Source organism: Muscardinus avellanarius (genome assembly GCF_963383645.1).
Source record: "Muscardinus avellanarius genome assembly, chromosome: 11".
NCBI classification, from domain to species: Eukaryota; Metazoa; Chordata; class Mammalia; order Rodentia; family Gliridae; genus Muscardinus; species Muscardinus avellanarius.
This window is the reverse complement of record NC_137797.1, coordinates 108128545-108145438: the sequence shown is the minus strand read 5'-3', so window position 1 is coordinate 108145438 and position 16894 is coordinate 108128545. Positions and strand designations below refer to the sequence as shown.

The 16894-nt window shown below is 39.2% G+C and overlaps 1 protein-coding gene across 1 annotated transcript in view; it reads right to left on the bottom strand.

The window, feature by feature from the left end:
• The window catches only part of PIK3C2G (phosphatidylinositol-4-phosphate 3-kinase catalytic subunit type 2 gamma), a gene marked incomplete at both ends in the record, with an annotated part of 285908 nt that overhangs the window by 39804 nt on the left and 229210 nt on the right, over window positions 1–16894 (bottom strand). Inside the window, one exon of the mRNA XM_080705040.1 lies at window positions 12803–12911. Coding sequence (XP_080561166.1) covers window positions 12803–12911 — 109 coding nt within the window. The remainder of the gene's footprint in view (window positions 1–12802; window positions 12912–16894) is intronic.

Here is a 16894-nt window from a genome sequence, read left to right as displayed (position 1 = left end):
CACTTAGTGAGAAACTCACTAAGCTGAGGCTGACTCCCAACATGGAATCCTCTTGTCTCTGTCTCTCAAGTACTGGAATCACAGGCCTGCGCCACCGTGCCCAGCCCTAATGATTTTCTTTTACATTCAGATTCTTTCCCTAAATATTCTTCTCCAATTTCATGATTTTGATAACCAAATACTTGCCAACAAATCCACTGTGTATACTTCTAGCCAAACTTTCTCCCTGAATTCAACACTCACATATCAAATCTCTACTTGATATCTTTGGAAGTCTTACAAGGAACACAAACTTAGTGTGCTTTAGATCCAAACTTCTAATTTCTCTTACAATTCTTCCCATCTTTTTTACTCTCATAATAAATATTCAGTATATAAAAATGTGTCTGGCTTTAAAGGTGGGTTAGTGACTGCCAATCATCTTGATTGGTCAGTATTTATACATTAATAGTTGTTAAATTCTTGGAATATTTCTCCTGTGTAGAACATTATATATTTACTGAATTAATGAATTAATAGATGGATGGTAGTCATTTGCACTGGGGAATCTAGACTTAGCGGCCTTTGATATCGATGGCTTAGATTAATGCGTTAAATTATATGAATGCTCCATAAGGTTACCTACATTTTTTCTTTGCTACAGTGCATGTTTATTGTAAGATATTTATTTATTTTGTGGTGCTGAAGATGGAACCCAAGGACATTCTACCCTTGAGCTACACACCCAGCCCTATTTTTTATTCTTTATTTTGAAACAGGGTCTCACTGAGTTGCCAAGGGCCTCACTAAGTACCTGAGGCTGCCTGTGAACTGTGATCCTCCTGTCTCAGCCTCCCAAGTGTGTGCCACCACACCTGGCTTATTGTGAGATTTTTAATGTGCAGTATTTTTTTATTTATTATTTTATTTTATTTTTGGTGGTTCTAGGATTCATGGAAACCCTTCTACCTCCGGGCTACACTCCCAGACCTATTTTATATTTTTATTTGGAAACAGGGTCTCTTAAGCCAGCGCAGCTGGCTTCGAACCTGCACGATCCTCCTGTCTCCGCCTCCCAAGTGCGGGGATTACAAGGGTGTGTCACCACGTCCAGCTGCAGTGTGTTTTTAAATGGAGAATACAGTCAGTGAAGAACAAATTTTATAGTAGGGAAATAACTTTAAACCCTGCATCATTATATTTTTATGTTCAAATCTTATTGCTATATTATTTACCAATCACACTACATTTCATTTATTTATTTATTTATTTATTTATTTATTTATTTATTTTGGTGGTACTGGGGTTCCTGGAAACCTTTCTGACTCTGGGCTACACTCCCAGACCTATTTTACACTTTTTATTTGGAAACAGGGTCTCCTAAGCCAGTGTGGCTGGCTTCGAACCTGCGCGATCCTCCTGTCTCCGCCTCCCAAGCGCGGGGATTACAAGCGTGCGCCACCACGCTGGGCCACACAACATTTTATTTGCAATTTTAAATGATTGATTTTCTAAGAGTTGATCAATCCCAAACCTAAATGCTGTATTTATGTCCCACAAACATATTCTTGTTATCAAGAACTAGAGAGGTAAAGTGCTTGCAAACCGCAGAAAGAAGAGAGTATGACACTGAGGTCCACCTTTTCTTCCTTGAAAGTGCCACATTCAGAGTTACCATTTACCAACTGGCCAACCAACATCTAGACTTGGCCGCAAGATTTTGCTCTGGCTAGCTAAAACAATAAACACAATCTATCTCTCACAAACACCGTGAAGATCTGTAAAAATATGAATTTGAGAATGAGTTCCAATCAGAGTTCTAAATCGAAGTGGAACAGCAATTGTATTTTATTGCTTTTTCTCATAAGATGGATTGTGAGAGTGTCCAGGGTTTAATGTAGCTGAGCCCACCGTATTCGCATCCGAGTTCCACTGGGGGAACGACGCTGTGACCAACAGTGAGCGTCTAAAGAATCTCCTATCGTGTTGGCGCTGAAATGTCAGCAGCATTTTAGCAGACTGTGAGAAATAATCTTGGTTTTACTGGTGGTGCACATATGACATTTATCCTGACTGCAATATCATCTCAGCCAGCTCCGAATACGAAAAGAGCAACGTGGCAAAGGATGGCCTAATTAACATCTGGGTTTAGCAAACGGGAACACGAAACATATGTCCGCTATTAAGATAGGATTTATCCATTTGGGTTTATTTTGACATTTGATTTTGGCTTTAAAAAATAACATTGCTTAAACCTTAACTGATATCCCTCCTCCTTTGAAGGAACATCCAGAAATGAGCAACGATCCTGGGAAGAGCTGCAAAATCTCAGTGAAGACGGCGTATAAAAGGTGACAAACAGCAGCTGTCTGCCTATCTCAGCTAAACAAAGCAGGCATGCGTGTGTTTAGATGACTGCGATCACTGGCTACATAACATCCATTCCATGCTGGTATTGCTCTTGGTAAAGTTTTATTTAGTTCACAACACAATCCTACCAAAATGGCGGCATGAAAATGGGTAGAAGGAATTCTTGTCTGCGTTACTATTTCATTTCCTTCAATGGAACTAGACTGGAGTTTCTATGAGTTGGGGGGGGGGGCGGAGTGAAACTGAACAAAAAAGTTAGGTAGGTTTGGATGGGGGTCTAGACACATCCCCATCTCCATTGGAAGAGATGGAGCATAGAACTGTGGTCTGCATTTGTGTCTGCTTTATTTAATCAATATGTGTGGGTGCATGAGAGGGAGGGAGGGAGGTGGAGAGAGAGAAAGAGAGAGAGGGGGAGGGAGAGAGAGACAGAGGGGGAGAGAGAGAGAGAGGAGAGAGAGAGGAGAGAGAAAGAGGAGAGGAGAAAGAGAGGAGAGAGAGAGGAGAGAGGGAGGAGAGAGAGAGGAGAGAGAGGAGAGAGAAAGAGAGAGAGGAGAGAGAAAGAGAGAGGAGAGAGGGAGGAGAGAGAGGAGAGAGGAGAGAGAGAGGAGAGAGAGAAAGAGGAGAGAGAAGGAGAGGAGAGAGAGGAGAGAGAGAGGAGAGAGGGAGGAGAGAGAGAGGAGAGAGAGAATGGAGAGAGAAAGAGGAGAGGAGAAAGAGAGGAGAGAGAGAGGAGAGAGAGAGGAGATAGAAAGAGAGAGGAGAGAGAGAGAGAGAAAGAGAGAGGAGAGAGAGAGGAGAGAGAGGAGAGAGAGAGGAGAGAGAGGAGAGAGAGGAGAGAGAGGAGAGAGAGAGGAGAGAAAGAGAGAAAGAGAGGGGAGAGAAAAAGAGAGAAAGAGAGGGGAGAGAGGAGAGAGAGAGGAGATAGAAAGAGAGAGGAGAGAGAGAGAGAAAGAGAGAGGAGAGAGAGAAAGAGGAGAAAGAGAGGAGAGAGAGGAGAGAGAGGAGAGAGAGAGGAGAGAGAGAGGAGAGAAAGAGAGAAAGAGAGGGGAGAGAAAAAGAGAGAAAGAGAGGGGAGAGAGGAGAGAGAGAGGAGATAGAAAGAGAGAGGAGAGAGAGAGAGAAAGAGAGAGGAGAGAGAGAGAGGAGAGAGAGAGGAGAGAGGGAGGAGAGAGAGGAGAGAGAGGAGAGAGAGAAAGAGAGAGAGAGAAGAGAGACAGAGAAGAGAAGAGAAGAGAGAAGAGAGGAGAGAGGGAGGAGAGAGAGGGAGAGGAGAGAGAGGAGAGAGAGAGGAAGAGAGAGGAGAGAGAGAAAGAGGAGAAAGAGAGGAGAGAGAGGAGAGAGAGGAGAGAGAGAGGAGAGAGGAGAGAGAGAGGAGAGAAAGAGAGAAAGAGAGGGGAGAGAAAAAGAGAGAAAGAGAGGGGAGAGAGGAGAGAGAGAGGAGATAGAAAGAGAGAGGAGAGAGAGAGAGAAAGAGAGAGGAGAGAGAGAGAGGAGAGAGAGAGGAGAGAGGGAGGAGAGAGAGGGAGAGGAGAGAGAGGAGAGAGAGAGGAAGAGAGAGGAGAGAGAGAAGAGAGAGGAGAGAGAGAAAGAGAGAGGAGAGAGGAGAGAGGAGAGAGGAGAGAGGAGAGAGGAGAGAGGGGAGAGGGAGGAGAGAATCTGGAGAGAATCTCAGAGACTGAAAACATGCTTCTCTGGTTCTGGGTTTTTCTTGTGTCTTTCGATCAAGTCCCCAGAGACCTCTCGCTCATCTAATCTCACAACTTTTAAACTTTAAAGCAGGCCCTTTGTCTCATTTTCTCGGCAAAGAGCAACTGCTTACCTGAGACTGCCTCTCGAAGGGCCGTTGTTATAAGGCTGCTCAGTTTTGTGGTCCAGCTGCATCTTCACCTTCCCTTCCTTCCTTCTGTTTCTCCTACTCACCGCAATGTAATATTTATGTTTTTGTAGTATCACTACATTTAAACCCACTGAGAATAAGGCATATCTTGCAGTATTTCAATCCAAATTCTTTTCTACAACCAGTTTAGAGTGGTACACATAATAGCTGCTCAATACAAATTTAGAAGTCTGTGTAAAGTTTTATAGAGTGGCATAAATACTTATAAATAGTTATAAATCCACCATACAACAGAAAATCCCAAATAAGCTTTACTATTAAGATATAACAGGACTATCTTTGCCTTTTCTGTACTGTCCATGCAAACAACTAGGAAAGAAGAAAATATTTTTAGGAAGATTTTTCACCAGGACTAGAGATAAAATTATCCTATCACAAGAATATTCAGAGAAAATAGTATACATCCACTTTAAGTCTCTTGTTTTACTAGGAAGAGGTGAGAAAATTGTGAATGCATAAAATATCTTTTAAGTTTATATTGCCAAAAATAATAAAAATAGTGATGGTACATTTCCAGCTTTATAGGCTTTATATAAAACCCCTCTTAAGTTATATATGAGGAAAGAAAACTGAATCCATAATACAAAAGTTAAAACCTAGAAAAAAAATGGCATGATTAATCTTGGAATTGTTGATGTGGTATTTAGACCCATTGGCTTTTTAAATCTTAAAATTATGTTTTTTTCTTTGTTTCCCACATATCAGCAGATTCAAGAAAGTATCTACAGACATACAGAGATGAATAAAGCTTTCCCAATAACTGACCCATTGGAAGCTAATTAGAAATCGATTCTGCCATGCTTCACAGAGAACCTAGGCGCTCAGGTCTTGCTCTTCCTAATGCTAATCAGTGTTTGATGGTCTCATTATTTTTCCATGGCTGCATAATCCCATGAATATTGACTTATGAAATGAGCCAATATTCAATGAGCCAATACTCACTGAGCACCGGTCCATGAAATTCCTCTGGAATAAGGGCAAGGAAATCCAGTGTGTGAGGTTGAAAGTCTTTATGAGGCCATTAACATTTACGGAGATAGAACACAGACAACGGCTTCAGTTTTTTAATGGCTGTATCTAGGCCAGGATCAGCTTTCTGCTGTCTATGGAAGATTGTCTCAAACCTGTCTGGTCATCAGGGGCAGCTGAGTTATTAAAACAAACGATACTTACATGTTACTTCTATCTATAGAAGCCACGTTTCTTTTTAAAATATATTTTAAAAGTTTTAGGAGGTGCTGGAGAACAAACGCAGGGGTATTCTATCACCAAGCTATGACCCCAGCCTGTCTTATTTTTATGCTATTTTTTATGATTTTATTGGTGCAATGTAATTATACATTACAGTGAGATTAAAGCCACATCTCCCAAGGATGGAGTCTCTGAAAACTCTTTTTAAAACCGTCTCAGATTATTCTGAAACAATTGACCAATAAGTAAGGCTTTGGTCACCATGGCCAGAGACAATACAGTGCCATGAATCAAAAAACATCTGTTCAATGAAGAAGACTAATTTTGAAAGGAGAGGCTAATATGCCGTGCTCTGAAGTGCCCACACCTGGCGTTTGCTGATTTGATGAGGCCGATTTATGGAGCAGCCTCTTGTTTATTTTGTAGTATAGAAAAGGCAACTAATAAACGAAATATAGGGCATATATCTCATAAAAGTACCATGCTTGAAAGTCCTCATTGTTTCCTAGTTTGGGCATATTAGAGGAAACATATGTACCTTCTCCTTCTGTGCTTGGCTGATCTCACTTAACATAATGTTCTCCAGGACTTTCCATCTTCTTGCAAATGATATAATTTTGTTCTTCTTTATGGCTGAATAGAATTCCATTGTGTGTATTTCCCACAGTTTTGCTATCCATTCGTCTGTTGATGGTGATCTGGGTTGGTTCCATATTTTGGCTATTACAAATTGTGCTGCTATGAACATAGGTATGCATATGTTGCTGTATTTCCCTGAATTCAACCCCTTTGGAAAGATACCCAGGAGTGGTAGAGCTGGATCATATGGTGGATCTATTCCCACCTTTCTTAGGAATCTCCACACAGATCTCCCAAAGGATACCAGTGGGACTCCAGATAATGGAGGGAAATACCAGCAAAGTTTGAATGGAAAGATAGGAGAGGAGGAAGGCTGATCTTGATTAATGAGGGTCTACATCTGAACACGTGTAAAATTATGAATAAGACATGGTTAAACTGGACAACCATTGGTGGGAGGGGGGAAGGGAAAATGGGGGGGAGAGGGCACCAAATATAGTTTAAATGTATACTATTTATGTTCAATAAAAATTGTTAAAAAATAAAATAAAGTGACATCTTTCAGAGAAAAAAAAAAAGAAAGTCCTCATTGTGCAAAATGAATTAAGTTAGGCTAGAGGTGGAGTTCAACGGCAGAACAGAGCCCTGGTTTCCCTCCTAGAGCTCAAAATAAATAAACACATAAACAAATAGACAAGCAAACCAAGTAAGTGATCAGAGTTAGACTTGGGGAGAAACACACGAGAAATTCGACTTCATTCAGTATGATTCTACTGTGGAACGCGAGGAGCTTTGTCACCTTAGAACTCCAGTGTTTGAAGATGGCTTAAGTATACGTATTCTCACTTGGAAGCACTCTTAGGATCTATGACTTTCTGATAGTATCTCCTATCTGATGATGTAAATGTCTATTCCTTTCTTCCCTCTCCCTCTCCCTCTCCCTCTCCCTCTCCCTCTCCCTCTCCCTCTCCCTCTCCCTCTCCCTCTCCCTCTCCCTCTCCCTCTCCCTCTCCCTCTCTCTCTCTCTCTCTCTCTCTCTCTCTCTTTTGGTACTGGGGATTGAAGCCAGGGGCATTCTACCTCTGAGCTACAATCACCAGCCCTATTTTTTTTATTCTTTATTTTGAAACAGTGTCTCACTAAGTTTCAGAGGGCCTCACTAAGTATCCGAGGGTAGCCTCGAACCTGTGATCCTCCTGTCTCAGCCTCCCAGGTACTGGGATTACAAGTGTATGCCATCATTCCTGGCTCCTCTTATTTTATTTCCACTGTAATTCTACACTTTCATTACATCCCAAATAAAAACAATATGGTACCTCAAAATTTTCAGCCTTTCTTTCTTCTAAATACTGATGAATAAAAATTAAAACACACGCACACACACACACACACACACACACACACACACGTAAAATGAAAACATCCCTTGCTGAGGCCTCTGCAGTGGCCTAACTTAGCACATTTGCAAACGAGAGTATGCTGGGAACTGCAAGCTCCAATGCGATGGGATGGCTCGTATGGCCCACGCGCAATGATGCCATTAGCATTGATGTGCTGAGCTGCAACTTTGCAGGTCTTCTTACATCTGTGCACCCAACTCCTTTGCCGTCCACTCTCATGACAGCCCTCTGCTCGCGCATCTGTCCTCACCCATCCTGGACGCTTTCACGGCATGTACATGTAGGGGTTTCCTACTGCGTGTCTACTGATGCTTAAGACAAATCTCAAGAGTCACCCTCTCCAAGACCTGAAATCAGGAGCCTCTTTGCCTTGGGCTGACTTGGCCCTGCTTCCGTAGGTCAACACTGACAATTTCAAGTTACTGGATGTTTCGTGAATCCTTCTGAAAGGCATGTCTTCTTAGGACTTTAGTGTAATCAGTAAGACAGTCCTCAGCATGCAAGGATGGCAGTCCCATCCATCATTCTCTTAGCACTTTTCTTCGCAGACAGCTGCCACATCCGTGGCCCTTGGCTGCCGTAGAAGTTAATGGACATGACCTTCAGAAAATGTCAGCGTCAGTAAGGGACATTAAAAATGTCCACATTGTTTATTATCCTTGAATATGTAAAAATCACTTGGACCCAACAAAATGGATTCGTTTGCCTCTGACATAACTCGTTGCCAGTACCCCTTGATGGAGACAGCCGATCGAATATATTAGAAGAGGATTACACAGCTTCTAGAGTGGATGCAGGGAAACTGTCTTGCTTTCCTCCTGTCTAACATGGTTTTCGTCAGAGATTTTATATCTTGATTTCCTTTTGCTACGGACATTATTATTCCTTCAGTTTCCCTATTAGTGTATTCCCATGGTGAACATGTACCATTCTTTTTTTTTTTTTCTTCTCTTTGCTCATAAGAAAGAGATTGCAAGTGGGATTTTCTAGATCTGCCCCTAGTCAGGCAAGGTTCCTGTGCTCAGCTGGAGATGCAGCTGGCAACCTGCAGGATTCCAAAGTAAGGCTCTACCAAGCCAGAGATCCCTGTCATGAGGCTCCTGTGGACTCATACAGTGGAGTAAAAAAATATATATCAAAAGTACTATTAATAGCTATTTTGAATTATCTCCAATTTTTCCTATGCTCTCCATTTTTCTACAAGTTTTAAAATGTTATCAATAAACCATATATAAGTGAATTATCTATTCTGGAGCATGAGCTAGTTAAAAAAAACTTGGTAAGGCTGGGCGTGGTGGCGCACGCTTGTAATCCCCGCGCTTGGGAGGCGGAGACAGGAGGATCGCACAGGTTCGAAGCCAGCCGCGTGCGCTGGCTTAGGAGACCCTGTTTCCAAATAAAAATGTAAAACTAGGTCTGGGAGTGTAGCCCGGAGGTAGAAGGGCTTCCAGGAACCCCAGTACCACCAAAAAAAAAAAAAAAAAAAACTTGGTAAAGCATAAGAATAAACAAGTGTGGAAACCACTGTCAAACACACTCATGTACAAGTTTTCCGCCCCCTGGGTTTTGAGTGGCAGTTCTGTAGGTTAATCTGATAATGATTCTTTTATCCTTATTGATTCATTTAAAAATAGTAAACACTGATAAAAGTTAATAACAGTAGCAAACACAGGGTAAAAAATGGTAAAGAATAGAATCACTGAATTAAGTTTCTGAATAGAGGAAAAGCAGGTAAGCATAATATATTGTTTTTGGAGTTTCCTTTGGCTAGCACGACTTTTTTCTAAATTTCTGTTAATTAACTGCTACTTGCCCTTTAATATTAACTTGGGTTCCATACCCCCTGGGATGCCTTCTCTACCTCACTGGGAGTTGAATTAAGATGATCTCCTCCAGTGCTCATGCACTAGACCTTTCATACAAAACAGTGTCTCCAGTCGAGTCTACCAGGCTCGAAATAATATTGCAGCACTGTGTTCTTGAATTCCCATTTGTCAAGAATCCATAATATAGTAGGATACTGGAGCTCCCACTAGAGCTGAGGCCAGAGGATTCTGTCCCAGTTGAAAAGATGTTTATAGTCTGAGATAATGGTTCTTAAATATTTAGCATGCATCAGAATCTTAAAACATAGTCTACTGGTCACTACTCTGAGAGTTTCTGAGTTATTATCTTTAGAATGGAGCTGAGAAGGGAACTTTTTGTAAGTTTCATGGTGAGTTTCCGTGCAAAGTACAGAAACTATGTTGTGAGAACTGCTCGTCTTAGGAAATGATTAAAGAGATTTAAAAGTTTCGACACCTGTCTCCAACTATATTCAATCCGATTCGGTCATTACTGATAGTCAAGATTTTCTAAAATAGTTTTAAAGATACTTAGAATCTGAACTGTAATTTTTTTCTTTAGGTAGGTCTATTTACCATCAGTCTATTTACCATATCTACCCAGGTGGCACAGAGATAATAGAAAATATCAAATCAGTTTCTTACTTCACAGATAGAAGGCAATTTGAAGAGATACATTTTTATATATTATAGATATGCATACTTTCTATAACATATATAATATATATGTATACATACATTATACATTATATTATATATATGTTATATATTATATATACATATGTATAATATATATGTATATTAAATTCCAGTGAGGTTTCCTTGATATATACTGATTTTATCAGTAGAGGATTAAAGACATTCAAGCTTTGACTAGAGAAGTTGTCTCATTCAATGTTTTCTCTGATCCATGTAAAGAATCCATGTAAAGAATAAAGGTTAAATGACAATCTCTGACTCTTCAGTAAATTCTAATTAGAGGACAGTTGTCCCACTTTTACAATGCCTATGGGTTACTCAGGAATATTTCTTTTTTGTTGTTGTTATTGTGCTGGGGATAGAACCCAGAGGCTTTCTACCTTCGGGCTACACTCCCAGACCCATTTCATATTTTATTTGGAAACAGGGTCTAACTAAGTTCCAGAGGGCCTCACTAAGCAGCCGAGGCTGGCTTCGAACCTGCGCGATCCTCCTGTCTCAGCCTCCCACACACTGGGATTACAAGCGTGCGCCACCACGCCCGGTTTACTCAGGAATATTTCTACATATGCAGGATGATTTTACATGTGCATTTTTGAGTCAAAGTTTAATCCAAGTTTTGCTGTCCTTTAATCAAGACTTAAGAATTCAGGAATGGCTTATCAATGTCCTAATTAAAGCGGCACAGCTGGGGTGTGTGGGATTGGAGAGGGGGAAAGAGAGGCTCAGCGTTCCCATCAGAAACCCATTGTGTAGGCAGCCAGCTCACCTGCTTCCGGTGAGCTCACACCTCGAGAACGGACATTTTATCAATTAGCTCTCCATGTGTCAGAGATACGTTTTTACTTATAAAAATGGTGGCTCGTTGAGTAGTAAGACTATTTTTATAAATGGGTGTATATTTGGGATCTTAAAGAATCTGAATCTGAAGGTGTTTAGCTAAGGATATTCTACAGATCTTTGCCGTCCTTGTGTCCAAAGACAAGAAGCCGTCTATGCTTTATCCTTAGGGCTAATGTATCATTAAAGGTCTCTGTGTCTTTCCAGGAACTGGAGTGGATTCTGTTAGCTTGCAGCCACCCCGTGACCATTTGTCTCACAAGAATGTCCCATGTAATACGGTAATAGCAACACCCAATAATAGAGAAAATTAGTTTTTCTAAGCATTAGGAGTTGCATCAGCTGTGTGTGTGTTTGTTTGTGTGTGTGTGTGTGTGTGTGTGTGTGTGTGTGTGTGTGTGTTCTTTAGAGCTCTATTTTGACCTATATGAGTCAGGGGACAAAAATGGGTCCTGCATTTCTTTGAAATTTTCCAGATTCTTTTTCAAAACGTATCAAATGTTGACAGAGGTATGTTGATGTCTCCCAGTATAACTGTATTGGGTCTAATTGGGTTTCAATATCAAGTAGTCTTTGTTTTATTTAAGTGGGTGAGCCAACATGTGGGCATAAGTGTTTAGTATCATTATATGTTCTTGTTGGATTGTTCCGTTTATCAATAGGAAGTGACTTTTTGTCTCTTAAGTTTTGGCTTGAAATTTACCTTGTTGAAGATGAGTCACAGCTAAAGGAGAAGAGCTTGCGTTCGGTCTCCATTTTCATGAAATATCTTTTTCTATCTCTTCTCCTTTAGCTTGTGACTATCTTTGCCTATAAGTTTCCTGTAAACAACATATTGCTGGATTTTGATTTTTTAATCTACTTTGCCAGTCTATGTATTTTAGTTGGGGAACTGAGATCATTTATATTTAGTATTAATATACAGAGATGTTTGTTGTTTCCTGTCATGTAGAATTATACCTTCTGTTTGATTCAGCTTTAGTTCTTTACGCAGTGGCTCTTCTACTAGAATTTTTTCCTTCTTTGGCTCTGGGGTTTATTTTTCATTTCTTATTTATATGTTATTTCTTTAAGTGTTTTCTATAGGGCCCTCTTCGTAGTCATGAATTCTTTGTTTTTGCATGTCTGGATGGTTTGTATTTCTCTGCCAATTTTTGAAGATTGCTTTGCTAGATATAGCAATCTTATTTTAGTATTGTTTTATTTCAGGGCTTAGAGTACATCATTTTAAGCTCTCCTGGTTTGGAACTGGGGAAGGACACGCATTTTGGAATCTGGGCTTGGGAATTCCTCGACTGTTCTACTCTGGGTGTTTACTCACATACGTTCTAGCAGTTGAGAAATATTTTGAGCAGCACCTTTGACCACCTTGCGGAGGTAGAAATAAAAGGAATGAAATCTGAATCGCCACATAGGACCCTGGTGGATCTTCCCTTGGATTTATATTCCCAAATGGTGGTATTTAAGGAATAAGGGTGAATAAAAAATAGTCCTCAAAAGGGTGATAGTTCAGTTTGCACTAATCCAAATCGCTAAAACTGAACTTTAAGAATCCTAGATTCTTAATTTTCCTAAACCTTATAATCTTCTCTATACTAAGATAATAGTAATACAGTCCTCAAATGATTTTTGTGAAGGATTTTGCAGTATACCATCTGGCAACAATTAATAAGAAAAAAAAACTGTATTCACAAATACCACATGATTGTAAACTAGCAGAAACATTAAACTAAAGAATCATATATATCCTGTCTCAATACAGGATTTTTAAACAACAAAATAGGCATGGCTATTTCTAGTCACTTGAAGCCTGGGTTCTAAATTGTCAGGTGGCTCCACAGTTTTCAGTGCATGGGCTTTGCAAGCAATAGGCATGTATACTCATTAAAGGAAAAAAAAAAAAACCCTGAAGAATGTTATCCTATTATTTCAAATTATTTCTGTATTATAAGCAATGGTTCGCATAGTATGTCAAAACACAAGAACCAGTGGGAACTTACATTTGCAACTTCAGATGATCCATGCAATATCTGTTCCATGTAACGATTGAGGTCTCTGAATCTTTTGTGATCTGAATTTGTAAAGGGTAAGTGCCACCAATGAGGAAACCTGTTGTAAAAGAGAAAAAGAGGGTGGCTTCATTAGGCTGAAAACTGGCCTCTTCATCCCAGGATTTTTCACAAAGCTAACAGCTGCCTGAGATGGAAGGTCCAGCAGAAACATTTGAGAAAGCCATAGTAGGCTTGATTCACCCCAAGACACTCATGGCCATGGCTGTGCTTACTCTTCCTATTTTAACTGTCATAGTAACATTAATTTAATTATATTTAACATCAAATTAATTTATATGTTCTTTCTTCCTGTACTTATGACAGACCTCACATTTTGTCCTTCAAATACATGTGGGGGCCTTGATATAACTGACATTAACCAGTAATCCCTTTTCCAAAGTTAAAGTTTCTCCTGGGCTCTCTACAGATATACTACCCTAGCTGAATTAGACATTTTTCCAAGTAACATATGCTTACATCTGGGACTCTTGGAACAAAGTAATGCTCTCCCCAAAGCATGACTTGCAGACTTTCCTCCTCCCTCTCTGATGACTGGTCTTGAGGGCTGAATGGATTAAAACCAGTTACTGGCTGGGATGATCTTTTAATGTTCTGGGATAACACAGGTAGTTGCTTAAATACGTTTATTTTTGTTTTGAATCCAGGGGCTTCTACCTTTGAACTACATCTCAGGATTTTTAATTGTTTTAATTTTGAAGTAGGGCCTTGCTAAGTTTCTTCAGCCGACTTCCAAACTTGCAATCCCTCTGTCTCAGCCTCCCAAACTATTTGGTGTGATTATGGGCGTGCACCACCGTGCCTAGGTCACACACATCTTTTTTTTTTTTTTTAATTTATTTTTTATTGGTGCAATGTATTCATACATCATAGTGGTATAAATAAGATACTTTTGTAGACATACATGCACACATCGCCCAGTTAGCCCCTACCCGATCCCCACCCCATTCCCTCCCCATCCCTCCTTCCCACGCTTGGCTTAGTGGTTGACATCTAGTATTATAGCAATTTATACAATATTAACATTGATAATCTCACATAACAGTTTCATTTGTCTGGTACCAAACTTTTGATGACTTAAAGATAACATTTCAATATTTCTTTTTGCTTTCTTTCTTACCAGAGAATATTTTTTTTTCTTTTTTTTTTTTTTAGGTGAAACTATCATACATTTATTTATTTATTTTTCAGAAAAAAAATCTATCCTGATATGGAATATGGGCTCTAGATACCCAAAACAGTCTCAAAGAAGAACAAAGCTAGAAGATGTATATTTTCTGATTTTAAACCATATAAAGCTACAATAATTGAAACAGTGTAGTACTGTTCTAAAGGCAGATATATAAACCATTGGAGCTAAATAAAAGCCTAGAGATAAATTCTTCCATACATTGTCAAGTTATTTTTGACAAGGTTTCCATGAACTTTTGGTGGAGGAAATACTAGTCTTTTAACTAAATATTGTTGAAAAATAATAATAAATGAAAAATAATAAAATTGGACCCTTACCTAACACATATACAAATATTAACTCAAAATAGATAAAGGACCTAAATATAAATCTTAATACTATCAGCTTTTAGAAGAAAATCTGGGTCATAAAACCTCACAACATTGAAATTGGAAGTGATTTCTTGGATATGATTTCAATGGCACAGGCAACAAAAGGGTAAATAAACTCCCTTAAAAATAAAAAAATATTGTATATCCAAAGACAATGTAAACAGAGTTAAAAGTTACTGATGCTCTTCCAAGAGTTCCTCCTATGACCCATTTCTCCCTAACTCTCACATATTAGGGAAAGCATCTGATTTCTTATTTTTTGTGCCTGACTAATCTCACTTAGCATAATGTCCTCCAGCTCCATCCATTTCCCTGAAAATGATGTAATTGAGTTTTTTTTGATGGCTGAGTAAAATTCCATTGTGTACATATCCCACAGTTTTGTAATCCATTCATCTGTTGATGGACATCTTGGCTGGTTCCATAGTTTGGCTATGGTGAATTGTGCAGCTATGAACATAGATACACATGCATTAGTTTGATAGTTTGGTTTCTTTTCTTTTGGGTAGATACCCAACAGTGGTATTGCTGGATCAAATGGTAGATTTGTTCCCATTCTTCTGAGGATTCTCCATACTGTTTTCCAAAGTGGTTGCACTAATTTGCAATCCCACCAACAATGTCTTAGAGTTCCCACTTCTCCACATCCTCGCCAGCATCTGTTGTTGTTTGTGTTTTGAATGATGGCCATTCTAGTTGGAGTTAGGTGAAATCTCAGGGTAGTTTTGATTTGCATCTCTCTGATTGCCAGTGATGTTGAGCATTTTTTCATGCATTTATTGGCCATTTGAATTTCTTCTTTTGTGAAGTGTCTATTTAGTTCATTTGCCCATTTTGTTATTGGATGTTTTGTTTTCTTAGTGTTGAGTTTCTTGAGTTCTCTGTATATTCTAGATATTAGTCCTCTATCAGTGGTGTAGGTGGCAAAAATCTTCTCCCATTCTGTTGGCTCTCGATTGAGATTCTTGATAGTTTCCTTTGCTGAACAGAAGCTCTTCAGTTTCATGCAATCCCATGTATTGATTCTCCTTTTAATTTGTTGTGCTTTTGGGGTCTTGTTGAGGAAATGTTTGTCTGTGCCTATGTGTTGTAGTGTTGGACCTATGCCCTCTTCAAGGAGCTTCAAAGTCTCTGGTTTAATTTCCAAGTCTTTGATCCATCGTGAGTTGACTTTTGTACAGGGTGAAAAAGTGGGATTAACATCCAATTTTCTGCATATGGTTAACCAGTTTTGCCAACACCATTTGTTAAAGAGGCTATCTTTTTTCCAGTGTATGTTTTTGGCCCCTTTGTCAAAAATCAATTGGCTGAAAGTGTGTGGACTTGTTTCTGGGTCTTCTATTCTGCTCCATTGGTCTATATATCTGTTCTTTTGCCAGTACCATGCTGTTTTTATTACAATGGCTTTGTAGTATAGTTTAAAGTCAGGTATTGTGATTCCTCCTGCGTGGTTTTTGTTGCTGAGAACTACCTTGGCTATTCTGGGCTTTTTGTTATTCCAGATAAATTTAAGGACTGATTTTTCTATGTCTGTGAGGAATGATCTTGGTAGTTTAATGGGCATTGCATTAAATCTGTAGATCAGTTTTGGGAGTATGGCCATTTTAATAATATTTATTCTGCCAATCCATGAACATGGAAGGTCTTTCCATCTTCTAAGATCTTCTTCGATTTCTTTTTTCAGTGTTTTATAATTTTCTTTGTAGAGATCTTTAAACTGAGTCAAGAAGATATAGAACACTTAAACCAACCAATAACAATCAAAGAGATTGAAACAGCAATAAAGAGCTTACCATCAAAGAAAAGCCCAGGACCAGATGGTTTCCCAAGTGAATTCTATAAAACCTTTATAGGAGAACTAATCCCAATACTACTCAAACTATTTCGGGAAATAGAAAAAACCGGGACTCTCCCAAATACATTCTATGAAGCCAACATCACACTAATACCCAAACCGAATAAAGACAGTTCAAGGAAGGAAAACTACAGGCCTATATCTCTGATGAACTTGGATGCAAAACTATTAAACAAAATACTAGCAACACGCATTCAAAACCACATCAAGAAAATCATTCACCATGACCAGGTAGGGTTCATCCCAGGGATGCAAGGCTGGTTCAATATACGAAAATCAATCCATGTAATTCATCATATAAACAGAATCAAAGACAAAAACCACATGATCATCTCAATAGATGCTGAAAAAGCATTTGATAAAATTCAACATCCATTTATGATAAAAACACTGCAGAGAATTGGAATAGAAGGAACATATCTCAACATTATTAAGGCAATCTACAATAAGCCCACTGCCAACATCATATTAAATGGGGAAAAACTTCAAGAATTCCCCCTAAAAACTGGAACGAGACAAGGATGTCCACTATCACCACTTCTCTTCAATATAGTACTAGAGACTCTAGCCAGAGCAATAAGGCAAGAAAAGGAAATCAAAGGAGT